Source organism: Lagenorhynchus albirostris, chromosome 10 (assembly GCF_949774975.1).
Source record: "Lagenorhynchus albirostris chromosome 10, mLagAlb1.1, whole genome shotgun sequence".
NCBI lineage: Eukaryota > Metazoa > Chordata > Mammalia > Artiodactyla > Delphinidae > Lagenorhynchus > Lagenorhynchus albirostris.
The window spans coordinates 41,549,682-41,564,709 of NC_083104.1; the positions used below are offsets into that span (position 1 = coordinate 41,549,682).

General features: G+C 43.6%; 1 protein-coding gene across 7 annotated transcripts in view; it reads left to right on the plus strand.

Annotated features, from left to right (window-relative positions):
- Positions 1-15,028, plus strand: part of FYCO1 (FYVE and coiled-coil domain autophagy adaptor 1) — an 86,021-nt gene that overhangs the window by 10,210 nt on the left and 60,783 nt on the right. For all 7 annotated transcript variants that reach the window (XM_060162164.1, XM_060162165.1, XM_060162170.1 and 4 more), the window contains exons 3-5: positions 2,509-2,615; positions 4,228-4,353; positions 8,226-8,332. In XM_060162164.1, the coding sequence (XP_060018147.1) occupies positions 2,509-2,615; positions 4,228-4,353; positions 8,226-8,332 (340 nt within the window). The remainder of the gene's footprint in view (positions 1-2,508; positions 2,616-4,227; positions 4,354-8,225; positions 8,333-15,028) is intronic.

Genomic DNA, 15,028 nt, shown 5'->3' on the forward strand with positions numbered 1-15,028 from the left:
TCCCTGAGCTCAACGTTGCCCAATGAGAGAGACTTGTGGGCCTTGGCTCACTGGACAAAGGCAAGGCAGGCGGGGGTGCGTGTGCAGAGAGCAGGCTCGGGAGGAGCCCGCTGTGTTCTGTACTGGCTGTGGAGTCCAGGGCCCAGGTTCACCCTTTCAGGTGACGTCCCAAGGGGAGAATTTTGGCAAGTTTTCCGTCCCTCATGAATCACCAGGGCAGGTCTTGTAAGCCTCTCTGGAGCACCAGCACATTTGCTACAACACAGTCTGAAGCTGACTCCTTCCTCCGTGTCATGGGGACCCCAGTGACACTCTCCTGACAGACTCAAGGTGCAGGTTCCTAACTGCTCAGACACAGTGATAACCGACTGCAGTCTCTCATACCCAGGTTAGTTGAGGACACAACAGTCTTCATTGTGAAGGCAAATATCGATGAGATAAAAATCACTTTCTCAGGTGTATCTCCTGTTTATGTAGTATTTTGGGCCTTCATGGCATTTCATGTGTGCCAGGCACGAGTCTCACAGATAATAATAGCTCATTGAGTCCTCACGTTTGGTCCTGTGAGGCAGGGACCATTATTATTCCCATTTTGCAGATGTGGAAACAGGCACAGAGAGGTTAAGTGACTTGCCTATGGTCACACATCCAGTCAGGCAGAGCCTGGGTTTGCACACACACCTGGTGCCAGGGTCTGTGCTCTTAACCACACCAGTCTACATCCAGCTAAAATGTGGGAGATGGCTTTTTTCTTTTTAAATCTATACACACACACACACATGCACACACATACACACAGAAAGTAAAATGACAGTCCCTGCAGATCTGAGTTTGTGCCTGGTCTTCAGAGGTTTCTCCACAAAGTAAGCCATCTTCTCTCTGTTTTAGTCTCTGGTTCTCAAGGATGAGTCTGGGTCCTTATTGGAGAGAAGAGAGGAGCCCATGGCAGAGCTCCTGATCCAGGGAGGAGGACAGGCATCAGAATTTGTTCAGTTGCCCTTTCCCACCCCATGTGCTATCCTCGTCTGTCATGCCCCACATCCCAAGGCCATCTCAATGTCCTATAACCAGCCCTCAGAGCACTTTGGTGGGAATTTTTAAAAGGCACCACACTTTCTCAAGACCCTTTCTTTTCATCTGTTGGTAATTATCAGAGATTAGAGCTGGAAATTTCATATTCCACGTCCAAGGCTCCTTCTTTCAAAATTTCAGGAGTTCCCAGGTCAGGTTATGAGCTTTACCCCAGCCTGAGGGTGGGGGAGGAAGGCTGTGTGTCTTTCCTGGTCCCTGGCTGCCGGCTGTCAGTGCCGCCACAGCAGACACTTCTAGTAGGACACACCAGACCACAGTCACTTGTTGTGAGACTCAGTCCCAAGAACATGTCTTTGCCATTTGCTGACCTTTGCTTGAGGAGTCAGTGTTGATTAACTTTTAGCAGCTCAGGCTCAGCTTCAGTCCTGGCAGGTCTGCTTTCTAACCATGGTGTTTGAGAGCAGTGGCTAGGGGTTCCTTTTCTTTCAAGAATTGTCAGAGGAGGTAGCTTTGTGCAGCATGTCCCAGCCATCTCGGCTGGGGACATCTTTCTCAGTGTCTAAACCAAACGCAACTTCTCACAGTCCCTCTGTCCCACGGCAGGGCTGTGAGTGAGAGTCAAAGGGGTTTTTCCTCTTTTTCTACACTGGGAGGTAAATCGTCTTAGAAGTTAAGAGGTGAGCTCTGGGGTCAGAGAGCCCCTGAGAAAACCAGGGTTCTCATTTCAGCTCCACTGTTTGCCACCCGTGATCTTTGGCTCTGACCTCTCCGTGAGTTCCTCGTCTGTAAAGTGGGGATGATAATGCCAGCTTTCATCAATTCTACCGTGCATTTACGTTTTTTTCACATTTTAACAGCTCTGGATTTGGGATCATCTTAAAATCAGTTGCATCTTAGATTTGTTGAGATAAAGCAATTCCTGCCTCACAATGCTCTATTGAATGAGAAGAACATGCAGAGGCCTGGTGCCTAGCCAGTACTCAGTTAACAGAAGCAGGTGGTGGTGTCATTCTTGGCATTGTCATCATGACCTCTGCATATTCTGGGTCCTCTGGAAACCTGGACTTAACTGTACCGAGCAGTGGGGTTACAGTGAAGAACAAGAAACATGGCTGGAGTAGAGGATAAAGCTCTCAGGAAGTCAGTATTAGGGGACTGCTGTATGATTTATCCGCACAGCAGACATTTCTGACGAAATACTACTCGCAAATGATAAGGCCTACATGGTGGGCCTACAGGGATGACCAAGAAATGTGCCCAGTCAGTGAGCTGTTGTGAAGTACCTGTGGGCTCTCAGGACATCCTAGCACCTTCTGACTTGGAGTTCCCACCCATGGATGTTTATGTGGTGCTCCACGTGTGCACGGTGCTTTGCCGTCATGGGCCACTCAGGCCTGCTGCTCCCCGGGGCCATCCCGCTGCTCTCTCGGAGGCCAGTCTCCATCTGGTGACATGCTCCTGTTTGTTGTCTTAAAGATGCTGTGACAGAACTAAGCAGAGAATTTAAGGAAGCAGGGGAACCCGTCACAGATGACAGCACCAGCTTGCATAAGTTTTCATATAAACTTGAGTATCTCCTTCAAGTAAGTGACTCCTGTCATGTGTTGATTTCTGCTCTATTGTCTCTTGTCTCCCTCTTGGCTTCTTCATCAACATTCAGGACGCAGCTCTGAAAGCTCAGTGCAGCCGTTGAGCCCTCCTGGTTAGACTGAAGGTCAGAGCCATCCCCAGCCTCCAAGTGTGATCCTCTGGGGAATCAGAATGTTGCCCCTCAGGATGGTTTTGGGAATCGAGAACATTCTTCAGAGATTTAGGTCATCTTAATGCAGGTCACAAGGTCTCTCTGTATAGCAGGGATCTTAACTTTGGGGGAGTCACGTACCCCTTTGGCAGTCCGGTGAAAGCTATGGAATCTCTCCCCAAACACATGCATACACATGCAATCACACATTTTCTAGGAGTATGCGGACCCTCTGAAGATTATCCAGAGGCCCCTGTTTTAGAGCCTCGCTCCTCAAAGTGTGGTCCATAGACCAGCAGCATCGGCATCACCTGGGAACCGGTTAGAAGTGCATTCTTGGTTCCCACCTTGATGTGCTGAATCAGGATCTCTGAGGTCAGCTCAGGAAGTTTTCTTTTAACATGTTTACAGTGTAATGCTTATGTCTGCTTGATTCAAGAAGCACAGATCTAGAGAACTCTGCAGATGTGGAAAAATACAGGCAACTACAATAGGCAGGAAGGAAATGGACGAATATGATAACAGAAGTTATCTTAGGGTGATGGTGTAGGCATTATAATTTTTTCTTTTCTTTTTTTTTGTTTTATCCAGTTGTCCTAACAATGTATGCAAATTTTTATAATAAAAAAAATGCTATAGAACATTACGTTATAGGAAGATATCCTCTATCATTTTGAACACCATAAGTTTGCAATTTTACCTCCCACCAACGTGTATAGGATGAGAGCCCACTGGAGGAGGTGTCTCAGTGTATTGAAGGCTCACCTTTCATATGCCTTTTTTTTTTTTTAATTTTTATTAGAGTATAGTTACTTTACAATGTTGTGTTAGTTTCTGCTGTACAGCAAAGTGAATCAGCTGTATGTATACATATATCCCCTCTTTTTTGGTCACATGCCTTTTCAACTGGTTCTCTTGTTTTACATTATGAAACTATTAATAGGGCGCTTTTTCTTTCAGCCCATTTTAGTTTTGGATTTGAAATGGCTCATGGCTGACATTTATTTGGATTTATTCTATGTATATTAAAACAGTATTGAAACTTGAATTGAGTAACGGTTAAAATGTCACTAACACATTTCCCTATGTCAAGACATCATTAACACTCTTCATGTTACCCTTAAAACTTTTCATTTGAGTTTCTTTACCATGTCTTAATAGCACCTTTGGTGTCTTCCACCCAACTCTATGCACAGAGGTCCCTTTGGGCGCCTATTATTCCTGAACCTCACTAGTTGTATGACCTTGAGCTAGTTACTTAACCTCTCCTAGCCTCAGTTTCCTCACCTGTAAATTGAGGGCGAAAACCCCCTCATTCACCAGTAAATAAAAATAATGCCAATAAAGGGCCTTGCCCAGTGCCAGGCAACTAAGAAGCTGTCATTATTCATCGTTTAAATGGTGGGATAAATAGCAGTGGGTTTGGACGTCCTCACTCTCCTTTCCCTGCCCAGTTTGATCAGAAAGAGAAGGCCACCCTCCTGGGCAACAAGAAGGACTACTGGGATTACTTCTGTGCCTGCCTGGCCAAGGTGAAAGGAGCCAATGACGGGATCCGATTCGTCAAGTCTATTTCAGAGGTAAGCAGAGCAGCCAGGGACCTCACCTCTTTCCCTTGCCTGCCTTAAACCTCTCTCACAGAGACCTTTGCTGCAGACAGCCAAGTGAGGAAGTGAGGGTTTACGTGTAGGAAGGAAGTAAAGAAATCCAGTCCAGGTATATGCAGTGCCCACTGAGAGCCCTGGGAAGCCACCTAGGTGAGCGTTTACCAAGCCGAGGAGTGGCTCAGTCCTGACTGTATTAGACCCCAACCCAAATGTAACCTAACAGGGTGGGCTGCTCACATTGTGGTCTGCTCATGGTGCCCCCGAGAGGTGTACAGCCTAGGACACCTTTACCTTTTTTAAAAGAATCGGTTTCTTAGATAAAATTCTTAGAGTTTGCTAGGCTACTTTCCCTATGATTTGCCCAGGAAACTTGGATTTAAAATGAAGAGTGATGTGGGATCTTGAGAGACAACTAAGCAGCTTCGCACATTAAGTTCTGAGCCCCTCAAGAGCAGAATGCCGTGGCTTTGCTGTTTTACAAAACTCCAGATCAGCAACAACGCGCATACTCTGTCTCTCTGTCTCTGTCTCTCTGTCTCTGTCTCTCTGTCTCTCTCTCTCTCTCACACACACACACACACACACACACACTAGCCTAGTCCATCTGGGAGTGAAGAACTTTGTGCATTAAGGAGCAAGTAATCCCCTAGATTTGAGGCAGGAGGCCTAAAGGGTTTGTATATTTCATCTTTCTTTCCAGTATCTCATGAGTAAGTCTAAGGTCCCTTTGAAGTTGGCAGACATGCTCCTTGGCCAGCCTTCCGCAAAGGCCACAGGGTCAGGTGCTCTGGGAAGAACTCCCTGGCCGTGCCAGCTGGAGCCAGGTGGGTTTCTCCTTATAGCGAATGATGGTGTTAGACACGTGGACCCTGAGGGCTGGGCATTTTCCACCAGCTGTACCTTCTGACAGCTGAGAAAATGAGGAAAGATCCTGGCTCAGAGGAGTTGGTTTAATGTCCAGGTAGTACAGATACGTCCCATGAGATCTTGCCTGGTGGGACATTCAGGTGCATGATTAAGTGTTGTATCGCTTCTCAGTATAGTGCAATGAGTTCTGATTAGATGCTAACAAAAATTAAGAAAGTGGATGATGAAAGTGGACCCATGATCTCAAAAAGTTCAAAAACAAAAAAACCCAACAAGGCTATGCAGTATATTCATTTGCAGTATAAGGGAACTATTACTGTTCCCTTCCCCAAAGGATGTTTAAAAAGACCTTTTTTTAAAAAAATAATAAATTTATTTATTTATTTATTTTATTTTTGGCTCTGTTGGGTGGTCTTTGCTGTGCGCGGGCTTTCTCTATTTGCGGCGAGCGGGGACTACTCTTCGTTGCAGTGCATGAGCTTCTCATTGTGTTGGCTTCTCTTGTTGCAGAGCATGGGCTCTAGGCGTGCGGGCTTCAGTAGTTGTGGCATGTGGGCTCAGTAGTTGTGGCTCGCAGGCTCTAGAGCACAGGCTCAGTAGTTGTGGTGCACGGGCTTACTTGCTCCATGGCATGTGGGGTCTTCCTGGACCAGGGCTCGAACCCGTCTCCCCTGCATTGACAGGCGGATTCTTAACCACTGCGCCACCAGGGAAGTCCCTAAAAAGACCTTTTAAAATAGCTCCTTTTACATATATAATCAGTTCAGTTAATAGGCCTGATTTAAAATGTAGCCTCAACTCTTTGCCTTCAAAAAATTAAATGTTCTAAATGCTGTTACAATGGCCATTTTATTACTAAGGAGAAGCCCCAGGACATCCCTGGTGGTGCAGGGGTTAAGGATTCGCCTGCCACTGAAGCAGACATGGGTTCGAGCCCTGGTCCGAGAAGATCCCGCATGTCGTGGAGCAGCTGAGCCTGTGCGCCACGACTACTGAAGCCCTCATGCCTAGAGCCCATGCTCCGCAACAAGAGAAGCCACCACAATGAGAAGCCCACGCACCACAAAGAAGAGTAGCCCCCGCTCTCCTCAACTAGAGAAAACCCGTGCACAGAAACGAAGACCCATCACAGCCAAAAATAAATAAAAACAAAAAAACAAGCCCTTCCCTTGGGAGCTTACAGACATGGGCTGTTATGTGGGGTTCTTTTTAGATGCTGCAGGGCCTATGTGTGGGTGTGCATTTGTATGGCCAGTACACTTCACTTCAGGATGCCTTGCTCAGCTGTTCTCGGCTGCCTGGGTCTCCTGGTTATCACCACTGAACACTTTGTTCTCACCTCACTTATCAGTGGAAAAGCATTTGGACATAGGGATGTCATCAAGATTCTCCCCTGGGCATCTGTCTTGATACACTCCCCACGGACGTGCCATGGTGGTTTTTATAAAGCCACGTCAGGCTGCTGCCCACCTTCATTTCCAGACCTCCTGGCTATACCCCAAACCCACAAAACTCACATGGAAAAAATGTCTTACAGCCTCTTACATAAATGTCTTCTGAGGTTTCACACCTTCTTATTTTTTAAAACTACTTCATATTGTGGTATCATTTCCTCGAGTCAGCAATGAGAAGGCATATAGCTCTGAGCTAAAAGGTGCTGGGTACCGGGATGTTTATAGCATCATGAATGTGCCGGTGCTTGAGGTCATACCTCATGTTTCCTGTCTCATTCCAGCACCATGGCTGGCTTCTTAATAGGATGGAGGATTAGGACCATCTTTTGGTCAAACCACTACCGTCCCTTCCCCCAACCACCAAGTTAAACATTTCTGACCTTTGAAGAGGTGAGGAGGGAATGGGTCTTGGCTTACCCTGCTCAGAGCCAGCACCTGAGAACAGGTGCATGTGGTAGGTTGAGAGGTTTTGAGTTCCTGCCTACTTATCTTGAGCTTCTGGGGCTGAAACATTGGGAGCATGAATCCTAATTTGATCAGATCTACATGGCCCATGGTCCATCCTGGCAACTAGGGCCAGAGTCTGTGACCAGCATACCCCACCACCATCACAACAAGCTTCCAGAAACCTCTTTAGAAGCCATGTTTTGGCACTGTGGGGAGAGTTTTTGAAGACAGGCCTGCACCTGGACCCTCCGTCCACCTCAGACTTCCTGAAACAGAACCACACCCATTTTTCATTACTTCAGTGTAACTGGGCCACCTAGAAACACCCCTGCCCTCGCCCCCTGGGCACCTTCTGACTAAATGCAGTGTGTTGGTATAGCTGAAAATAAATCCAACTAGGAAAGCATTGACAGATATGTGGATTTTAGTGATGGTTCCACGAGGACACAGAGGAGGCAGTTATACATCCATCACAAGTCCCCCTAACACTCCTCTGCCTTTTGCCCTCCTCTCTCTTGCCCCTTCCACATGGGCTCCAGCCAAGCCCCTTAGGCCTCTTCCCCTGCATCTCTTCTCCCAAAACTTCAAAAATAAGCCCAGGCATTAGCTAAACTGAGACCATCTCTTCCTCTTCAAGTGTACTTCTGGTATGAGAAGCCCTTCATTTACCTCCAAGCTGTTTTGTAAATATTCCAAATTAAGTCAGACTGTTTCATCTCTGACTCTAAACCCAGGGATTCTGATGGAGCAGAGGAGGAAGAATGACATTCCGGTAGAATCCACAGTAGATATTTGAGCCTTTCGTGACTGTATCTTCCTTGACACGTATGCTGGAGTCTACAGATTATTCTCAGATGGAGGCCTGCAAGACGTCCACCCACTTTAGGCCTCCCTCTGTGGGGTGACATTCTCAAATGTTTTGTGTTCTTTGAGGGACGTAAGTGAAGGTTATGTGTAGGGTAGGATTGGGTGACATTTTCTGCCCTGTTTTGTTTCTGCTTTTGTCAGCCATCCATGAGGCCTGTATTTGGAGTTAGGCTAACAGCTCTTCATTTCTATTTTATCTACATTTTCCAGCTCCGAACATCTCTGGGAAAGGGAAGAGCATTTATTCGCTACTCCTTGGTGCACCAGAGGTTGGCCGACACCTTACAGCAGTGCTTCATGAACACCAAAGTGACCAGGTAAATACATGACAGTGCTGGGCTTTACCCCACACCATTTAGAAATGACCCAAAGTCCCCTCACTAATAATAACGATACAACTTAAAGTCAGATGGAGAAAGACAAATATCATATGATGTCACTTATATGTGGAATCTAAAAAACAGTATGAATGAACGTATTTATGAAACAGAAACAGACTCACAGACATAGAAAACAAACTTATGGTTACCAAAGGGGGAAGTGGGGAGAGGAATAAATTGGGAGTATGGGATTAACAGATGCACACTACCATATGTAAAATAAACAGAGATTTACTGTATAGCACAGGGAACTATATTCAATATCTTATAATAAGCTATAATTGAAAAGAATAAAAAAAAGAATATAGATATGTACATGTATATGTGTAACCAAATCACTTTGCTGTACACCTGAAATTAACACAGTATTGTAAATCAACTAGACTTCAATTTAAAAAAAAATGGTGATGCTAGTTACAATACACAAGATGGAAGCCATCAATGTCCAATGATGGGAGGCTGTTAAATTACAGCAAATTAGGGCTTCCCTGGCGGCACAGTGGTTAAGAATCTGTCTGCCAATTCAGGGGACACGGGTTTGAGCCCTTGTCCTGGAAGATCCCACATGCCACGGAGCAGCTAAGCCCGTGCGCCACAACTACTGAGCCTGCGCTCTAGAGCTCACGAGCCACAAATACTGAAGCCTGCATGCGTTAGAGCCCATGCTCCACAACAAGAGAAGCCACTGCAATGAGAAGCCCGTGCACGGTAACGAAGAGTAGCCTCCACTTGCCGCAACTAGAGAAAGCCGCGTGCAGCAACAAAGACACAGTACGACCAAAAAGAAAAAATAATAAATAAATAAATGAATTTATTTTTAAAAATTACAGCAAATTATTTTAAATGACATAACAAGGCATCATTTAAAATTGCAATAAGGTATACCAAAACCTGAGATGAATTACCATATTTTAGTATATGTTACCACCCTTTTGCTAATATAAATATGATTTAAGTAGCACCATGACTGTCCAGGTTAGACTGTATAGGGTTAAAGGAGGAACTAATTATGTAAGCCTTGATAGCTGCCCAAGAGTGAAGAAGAGGTGGTCTCCCCTCCCCAGTTTTTCTTTGATTATAAAAATGTAGCCTACTCTGTTCTTGGGGCTGCTGCGCTGCCTTGCCTGCCCACTTGTATCTCTCACAAGTTTCCTATGCTAATAAACTCACTCTTTGCCTGCCAAATAAATAAATAAAATTGCAATAAGGAAGTCTGTATAGCAACAAGGAAAATAACAATATAATAATCAATGAAAAAGAATGCAAATCTTATCTATCCTAATGGCAACAATGAAATTACAAAAATATATATAAAAGAATTAGAAAGTATATGAGAACATGAGGAGGCGGAGTCAAGAGGGCGGTGTGGGAAGACGCAGAATTAGTGTCTCCCCACAGCTAGGGTGCCTGCCAGCCGCTGGTGGGGGACTCTGATGCCCAAGGAGATGGGAGGAAACGCCAGAGTGAACCAGTAGGGGGACTGAGCAGGGAGGAGAAGTGGAGGCCAGACAGGATCAGTGCCCCTGAGGCCGGGGAGATCAGGAGAGGCAGGTGGGAGGGACCACCCAGGAGGAGCAGAGGGCATTTGCCCTGCCAACTTGAGTCCAGGAAGACTGCTGGGCGTCCAAGAAGCCTGCTGGGCTCCCAGGTGAGGTCCCCTGCCCTCTGAGACCAGGGGTGGGGAGCATGCCTGGGCCCCTTCTGTTCCTTGAGCCTAAGCTGCACCCCAACAGCCCCCAGGGTGTTTTCCAGCCCTGTGGGTCCTGAGCATTGGCCCCACCCACCACCCAAACCTCACCCTTGCTTAGGCCCCACCCTCCACAGGCAAGGCCTTTTCCCCCCCTGTTTTAAATTTTTGTTTATTTTTTTTCTTTTCCCTCCTCTTTTTTACTATTGTGGTACTAATGTACCTTACGGTTGTTGATTCATCTATATTTTTATTTTTATATTTTTCCTAACATATCTGTTAGTTTCCTAGTCTAATTTTATTTTTTACTTCGCTATTGTTGTATGTTTCTTTCTTTTCCTGCTGCCCCAGGCAGCTTGCGGGATCTTGGTTCACGAGCCCAGGGTTGGGCCAAAGCTCCTGCAGTGGGAGCTCCAAGTCTGAACCACTGGACTAACAGGACCTCACACCCCAGGGAATATTCTTTGGAGTGAGGTCTCACGGAGCTCCTCATCTCAGCACCAGGACCCAGCTCTACCCAATAGCCTACAAACCCTAGTGTTAGAAGCCTCAGGCCAAACAACCAGTAAGACAGGAGCACAATCCCACTCATTAAAAAAAAAGTGAGATGGCAAAAAAATACGTCACAAATGAAGGAGCAAGGCAAGAACCTACAAGACCAAATAAGTGAAGAGGAAATAGGCAATCTACCTGAAAAAGAATTCAGAGTAACGAGAATAAAGATGATCCAGAATCTCGGAAATAGAATGGAGGCATGGATTGAGTGTTGGATACAAGTGTTTAACAAAGATCTAGAAGAACTAAAGAACGAACAAACAGAGATGAACAACACAATAACTGAATTACAGTAGAAGGAATCAGTAACAGAATAACTGAGGCACAAGAACGAATAAGTGAGCTGAAAGACAAAATGGTGGAAATAATTGCTGAGGAGCAGAATAAAGAAAAAAGAATGAAAAGAATTGAAGACAATCTCAGAGACCTCTGGGACAACACTAAACGCACCAACATTCAAATAATAGGGGTCCAAGAAGAAGAAGAGAAAAAGGGTCTGAGAAAATATTTGAAGAGATTATAGTTGAAAACTTCCCTAACATGGGAAAGGAAATAGTCACCCAAGTCCAGGAAGCACAGAGTCCCATACAGGATAAACCCTAGGAAAAACACACCAAGACACATATTAAACAAACTAACAAAAATGAAATTCAAATAAAAAATATTAAAAGCAGCAAGGGAAAACCAAAAAATAACATACAAAGGAATCCCCATAAGGTTATCAGCTGATTTTTCAGCAGAACCTCTGCAAGCCAGAAGGGAGTGGCAGGATATACTTAAAGTGATGAAAGAGAAAAACCTACAACCAACAGTACTCTACCCAGCAAGGATCACATTCAGATTCAATGCCAAAGTCAAAAGCTTTTCAGACAAGCAAAAGCTAAGAGAATTCAGCACCACCAAACCAGCTTTACAACAAATGCTAAAGAAACTCCTCTAAGCGGGGAAACACAAGAGAAGAAAAAGGCCCACAAAAACAAAACCAAGGGCTTCCCTGGTGGCGCAGTGGTTGAGAGTCCGCCTGCCGATGCAGGGGACACGGGTTCGTGCCCCGGTCTGGGAAGATCCCACGTGCTGTGGAGCGGCTAGGCCTGTGAGCCATGGCTGCTGAGCCTGTGCATCTGGAACCTGTACTCCGCAACAGGAGAGGCCACAACAGTGAGAGGGCCGCGTACCGCAAAAAAAAAAAAAAAAAAAAAAAAAAAAAAATTAAGAAAATGGTAATAGGCACATACATATCGATAATGACCTTGAATGTAAATGCCCCAACCAAAAGACACAGACTGGCTGAATGGATTCAAAAACAAGACCCATATATATGCTGTTTACAAGAGACCCACTTCAGACCTAGGGAAACTTACAGACTGAAAGTGAAGGGATGGAAAAAGATATTCCATGTAGATGGAAATCAAAAGAAAGCTGGAGTAGCAATACTCATATCAGATAAAATAGACTTTAAAATAAAGAATGTTACAAGAGACAAGGAAGGACACAACATAATGATCAAGGGATCAATCCAAGAAGATATGACAATTATAAATGTTTATGCACCCAACATAGGAGCACCTCAATACATAAGGCAAATGCTAAAAACCATGAAAGGAGAAATTGACAGTAGCACAATAATAGTAGGGGGCTTTAACACCCCACTTACACCAATGGACCAGACAGAAAATAAATAAGGAAACGTAAGCTTTAAATGACATAATAGACCAGATAGATCTAATTGATATTTATAGAACATTCCACCCAAAAGTGGCAGAATACACTTTCTTCTCAAGTGCACATGGAACATTCTCCAGGATAGATCACATCTTGGGTCAGAAATGGAGCCTCAGAAAATTTAAGAAAATTGAAATCGTATCAGGCATCTTTTCTGACCACAATGCTACGAGATTGGAAGTGAATTACAGGGAAAAAAACTGTAAAAAACACAAATACATGGAGGCTGAACGGTGCGGTGCTAAATATCCAAGAGATCGCTGAAGAAATGAAAGAAGAAATTAAAAAATACATAGAAACAAATGACAATGAAAACACAATGACCCAAAACCTATGGGATGCAGCAAAAGCCATTCTAAGAGGGAAGTTTATAGCAATACAATGTCACCTCAAGGAAACGAGGAAAATCTCAAATAAACAATCTAACCCTACACTTAAAACAGCCAGAGAAAGAAGAACAAAGAAAACCCAAAGTCAGTAGAAGGAAGGAAATCATAAAGATCAGAAATAAGTGAAATAGAAACAAAGAAAACAATAGCAAAGATCACTAAAAGTAAAAGCTGGTTCTTTGAGAAGATAAACAAAATTGATAAACCCTTAGCCAGACTCATCAAGAAAAAAAGGGAGAGGACGCAAAGCAATAAAATTAAAAATGAAAAAGGAGAAATCACAACGGGCACTGCAGAAATACCAAAGATTATAAGAGACTACCAGAAACAACTATATGCCAATAAAATGGACAACCATGAAGAAATGGACAAATTCTTGGAAAGGTACAATTTTCCAAGACTGAACCAGGAAGAATTAGAAAATATAAACAGACCTATCACAAGAAATGAAATTGAAACCGTAATTAAAAATCTTCCAACAAACAAAGGTCCAGGACCAGACGGCTTCACAGGCAAATGCTATCAAACATTTAGAAAAGAGCTAACACTGATCCTTCTCAAACTCTTCTAAAAAATTGCAGAGGGAGAAACACTCCCAAATTCATTCTATGAAGCCACCATCACCCTGATACCAAAACCAGAAAAAGATACCACAAAAATAGAAAATTATAGACCAATATCACTGATGAACATAGATGCAAAAATCTTGAACAAAATACTAGGAAACAGAATCCAACAGCACATTAAAATGATCATACACCACAATCAAGTGGGATTTATCCCAGGGATGCAAGGATTCTTCAGTATACGCCAACCAGTCACTGTGATACACCACACTAACAAATCAAGGAATAAAAACTATATGATCATCTCAATAGATGCAGAAAAAGCTTTTGACAAAATTCAACACTCATTTACGATAAAAGCCCTCCAGAAAATGGGCATAAAGGGAACCTACCTCAACATAATAAGGGCCATATATGACAAACCCACAGCAAGCATCATACTCAATGGTGAAAAACTGAAAGCATTTCCTCTAAGATCAGGAACAAGACAAGGATGTCCATTCTCACCACTGTTATTCAACATAGATTTGGAAGTCCTAGCCACAGCAATCAGAGAAGAAAAAGAAATAAAAGGAATCCAAATTGGAAAAGAAGTAGTAAAACTGTCACTGTTTGCCAATGACATGATACTAAACATAGAAAATCCTAAAGGTGCCACCAGAAAACTACTAGAACTAATCAATGAATTTCATAGGGTTGCAGGATGCAAAATTAATGCACAGAAATCTCTGGCATTCCTATACACCAACAATGAAAAATCAGAAAGAGAAATTAAGGAAACACTCCCATTTTACCATTGCAACAAAAAGAATAAAATACCTAGGAAAAATCCTGCCTAAGGAGGCAAAAGACTTGTACTCAGAAAACTATAAAACAGTGGTGAAAGAAGTCAAAGATGACAAACAGATGGAATATACCATGTTCTTGGATTGGAAGAATCAATACTGTGAAAATGACTATACTACCCAAAGGAATCTACAGATTCAATGCCATCCCTATCAAACTACCAGTGGCATTCTTCACAGAATTAGAACAAAAAATTTTACAATTCGTATGGAAACACAAAAGACCCCTGAATAGCCAAAGCAATCTTGAGAAAGAAAAATGGAGCTGGAGGAATCAGGCTCCCTGACTTCAAACTATACCACAAAGCTACAGTAATCAAGACAGTATGGTACTGGCACAGAAACAGAAATATAGATCAGTGGTACAGGATAGAAAGCCCAGAGATAAACCCACACACATACGGGCACCTAATTTATGACAAAGGAGGCAAGAACATACAATGGAGAAAATACAGCCTCTTCAATAAGTGGTGCTGAGAAAACTGGGCAGCTACATGTAAAAGAATGAAATTAGAACACTCCCTAACACCATACACAAGAATAAACTCCAAATGGATTAAAGACTTAAATGTAAGACCAGACACTATAAAACTCTTAGAGGAAAACATAGGAAAAACACTTGTTGACATAAACCACAGCAAGATCTTTTTTGACCCACCTCCTAGAGTAATGGAAATAAAAACAAAAATAAACAAATGGGACCTAATGAAACTTCAAAGCTTTTGCACAGCAAAGGAAACCATAAACAAGACGAAAAGACAACCCTCAGAATGGGAGACAATATTTGCAAATGAAACAATGGACAAAGGATTAATCTCCAAAATATACAAACAGCTCATGGAGCTCAGTATCAAAAAAACAAACAACCC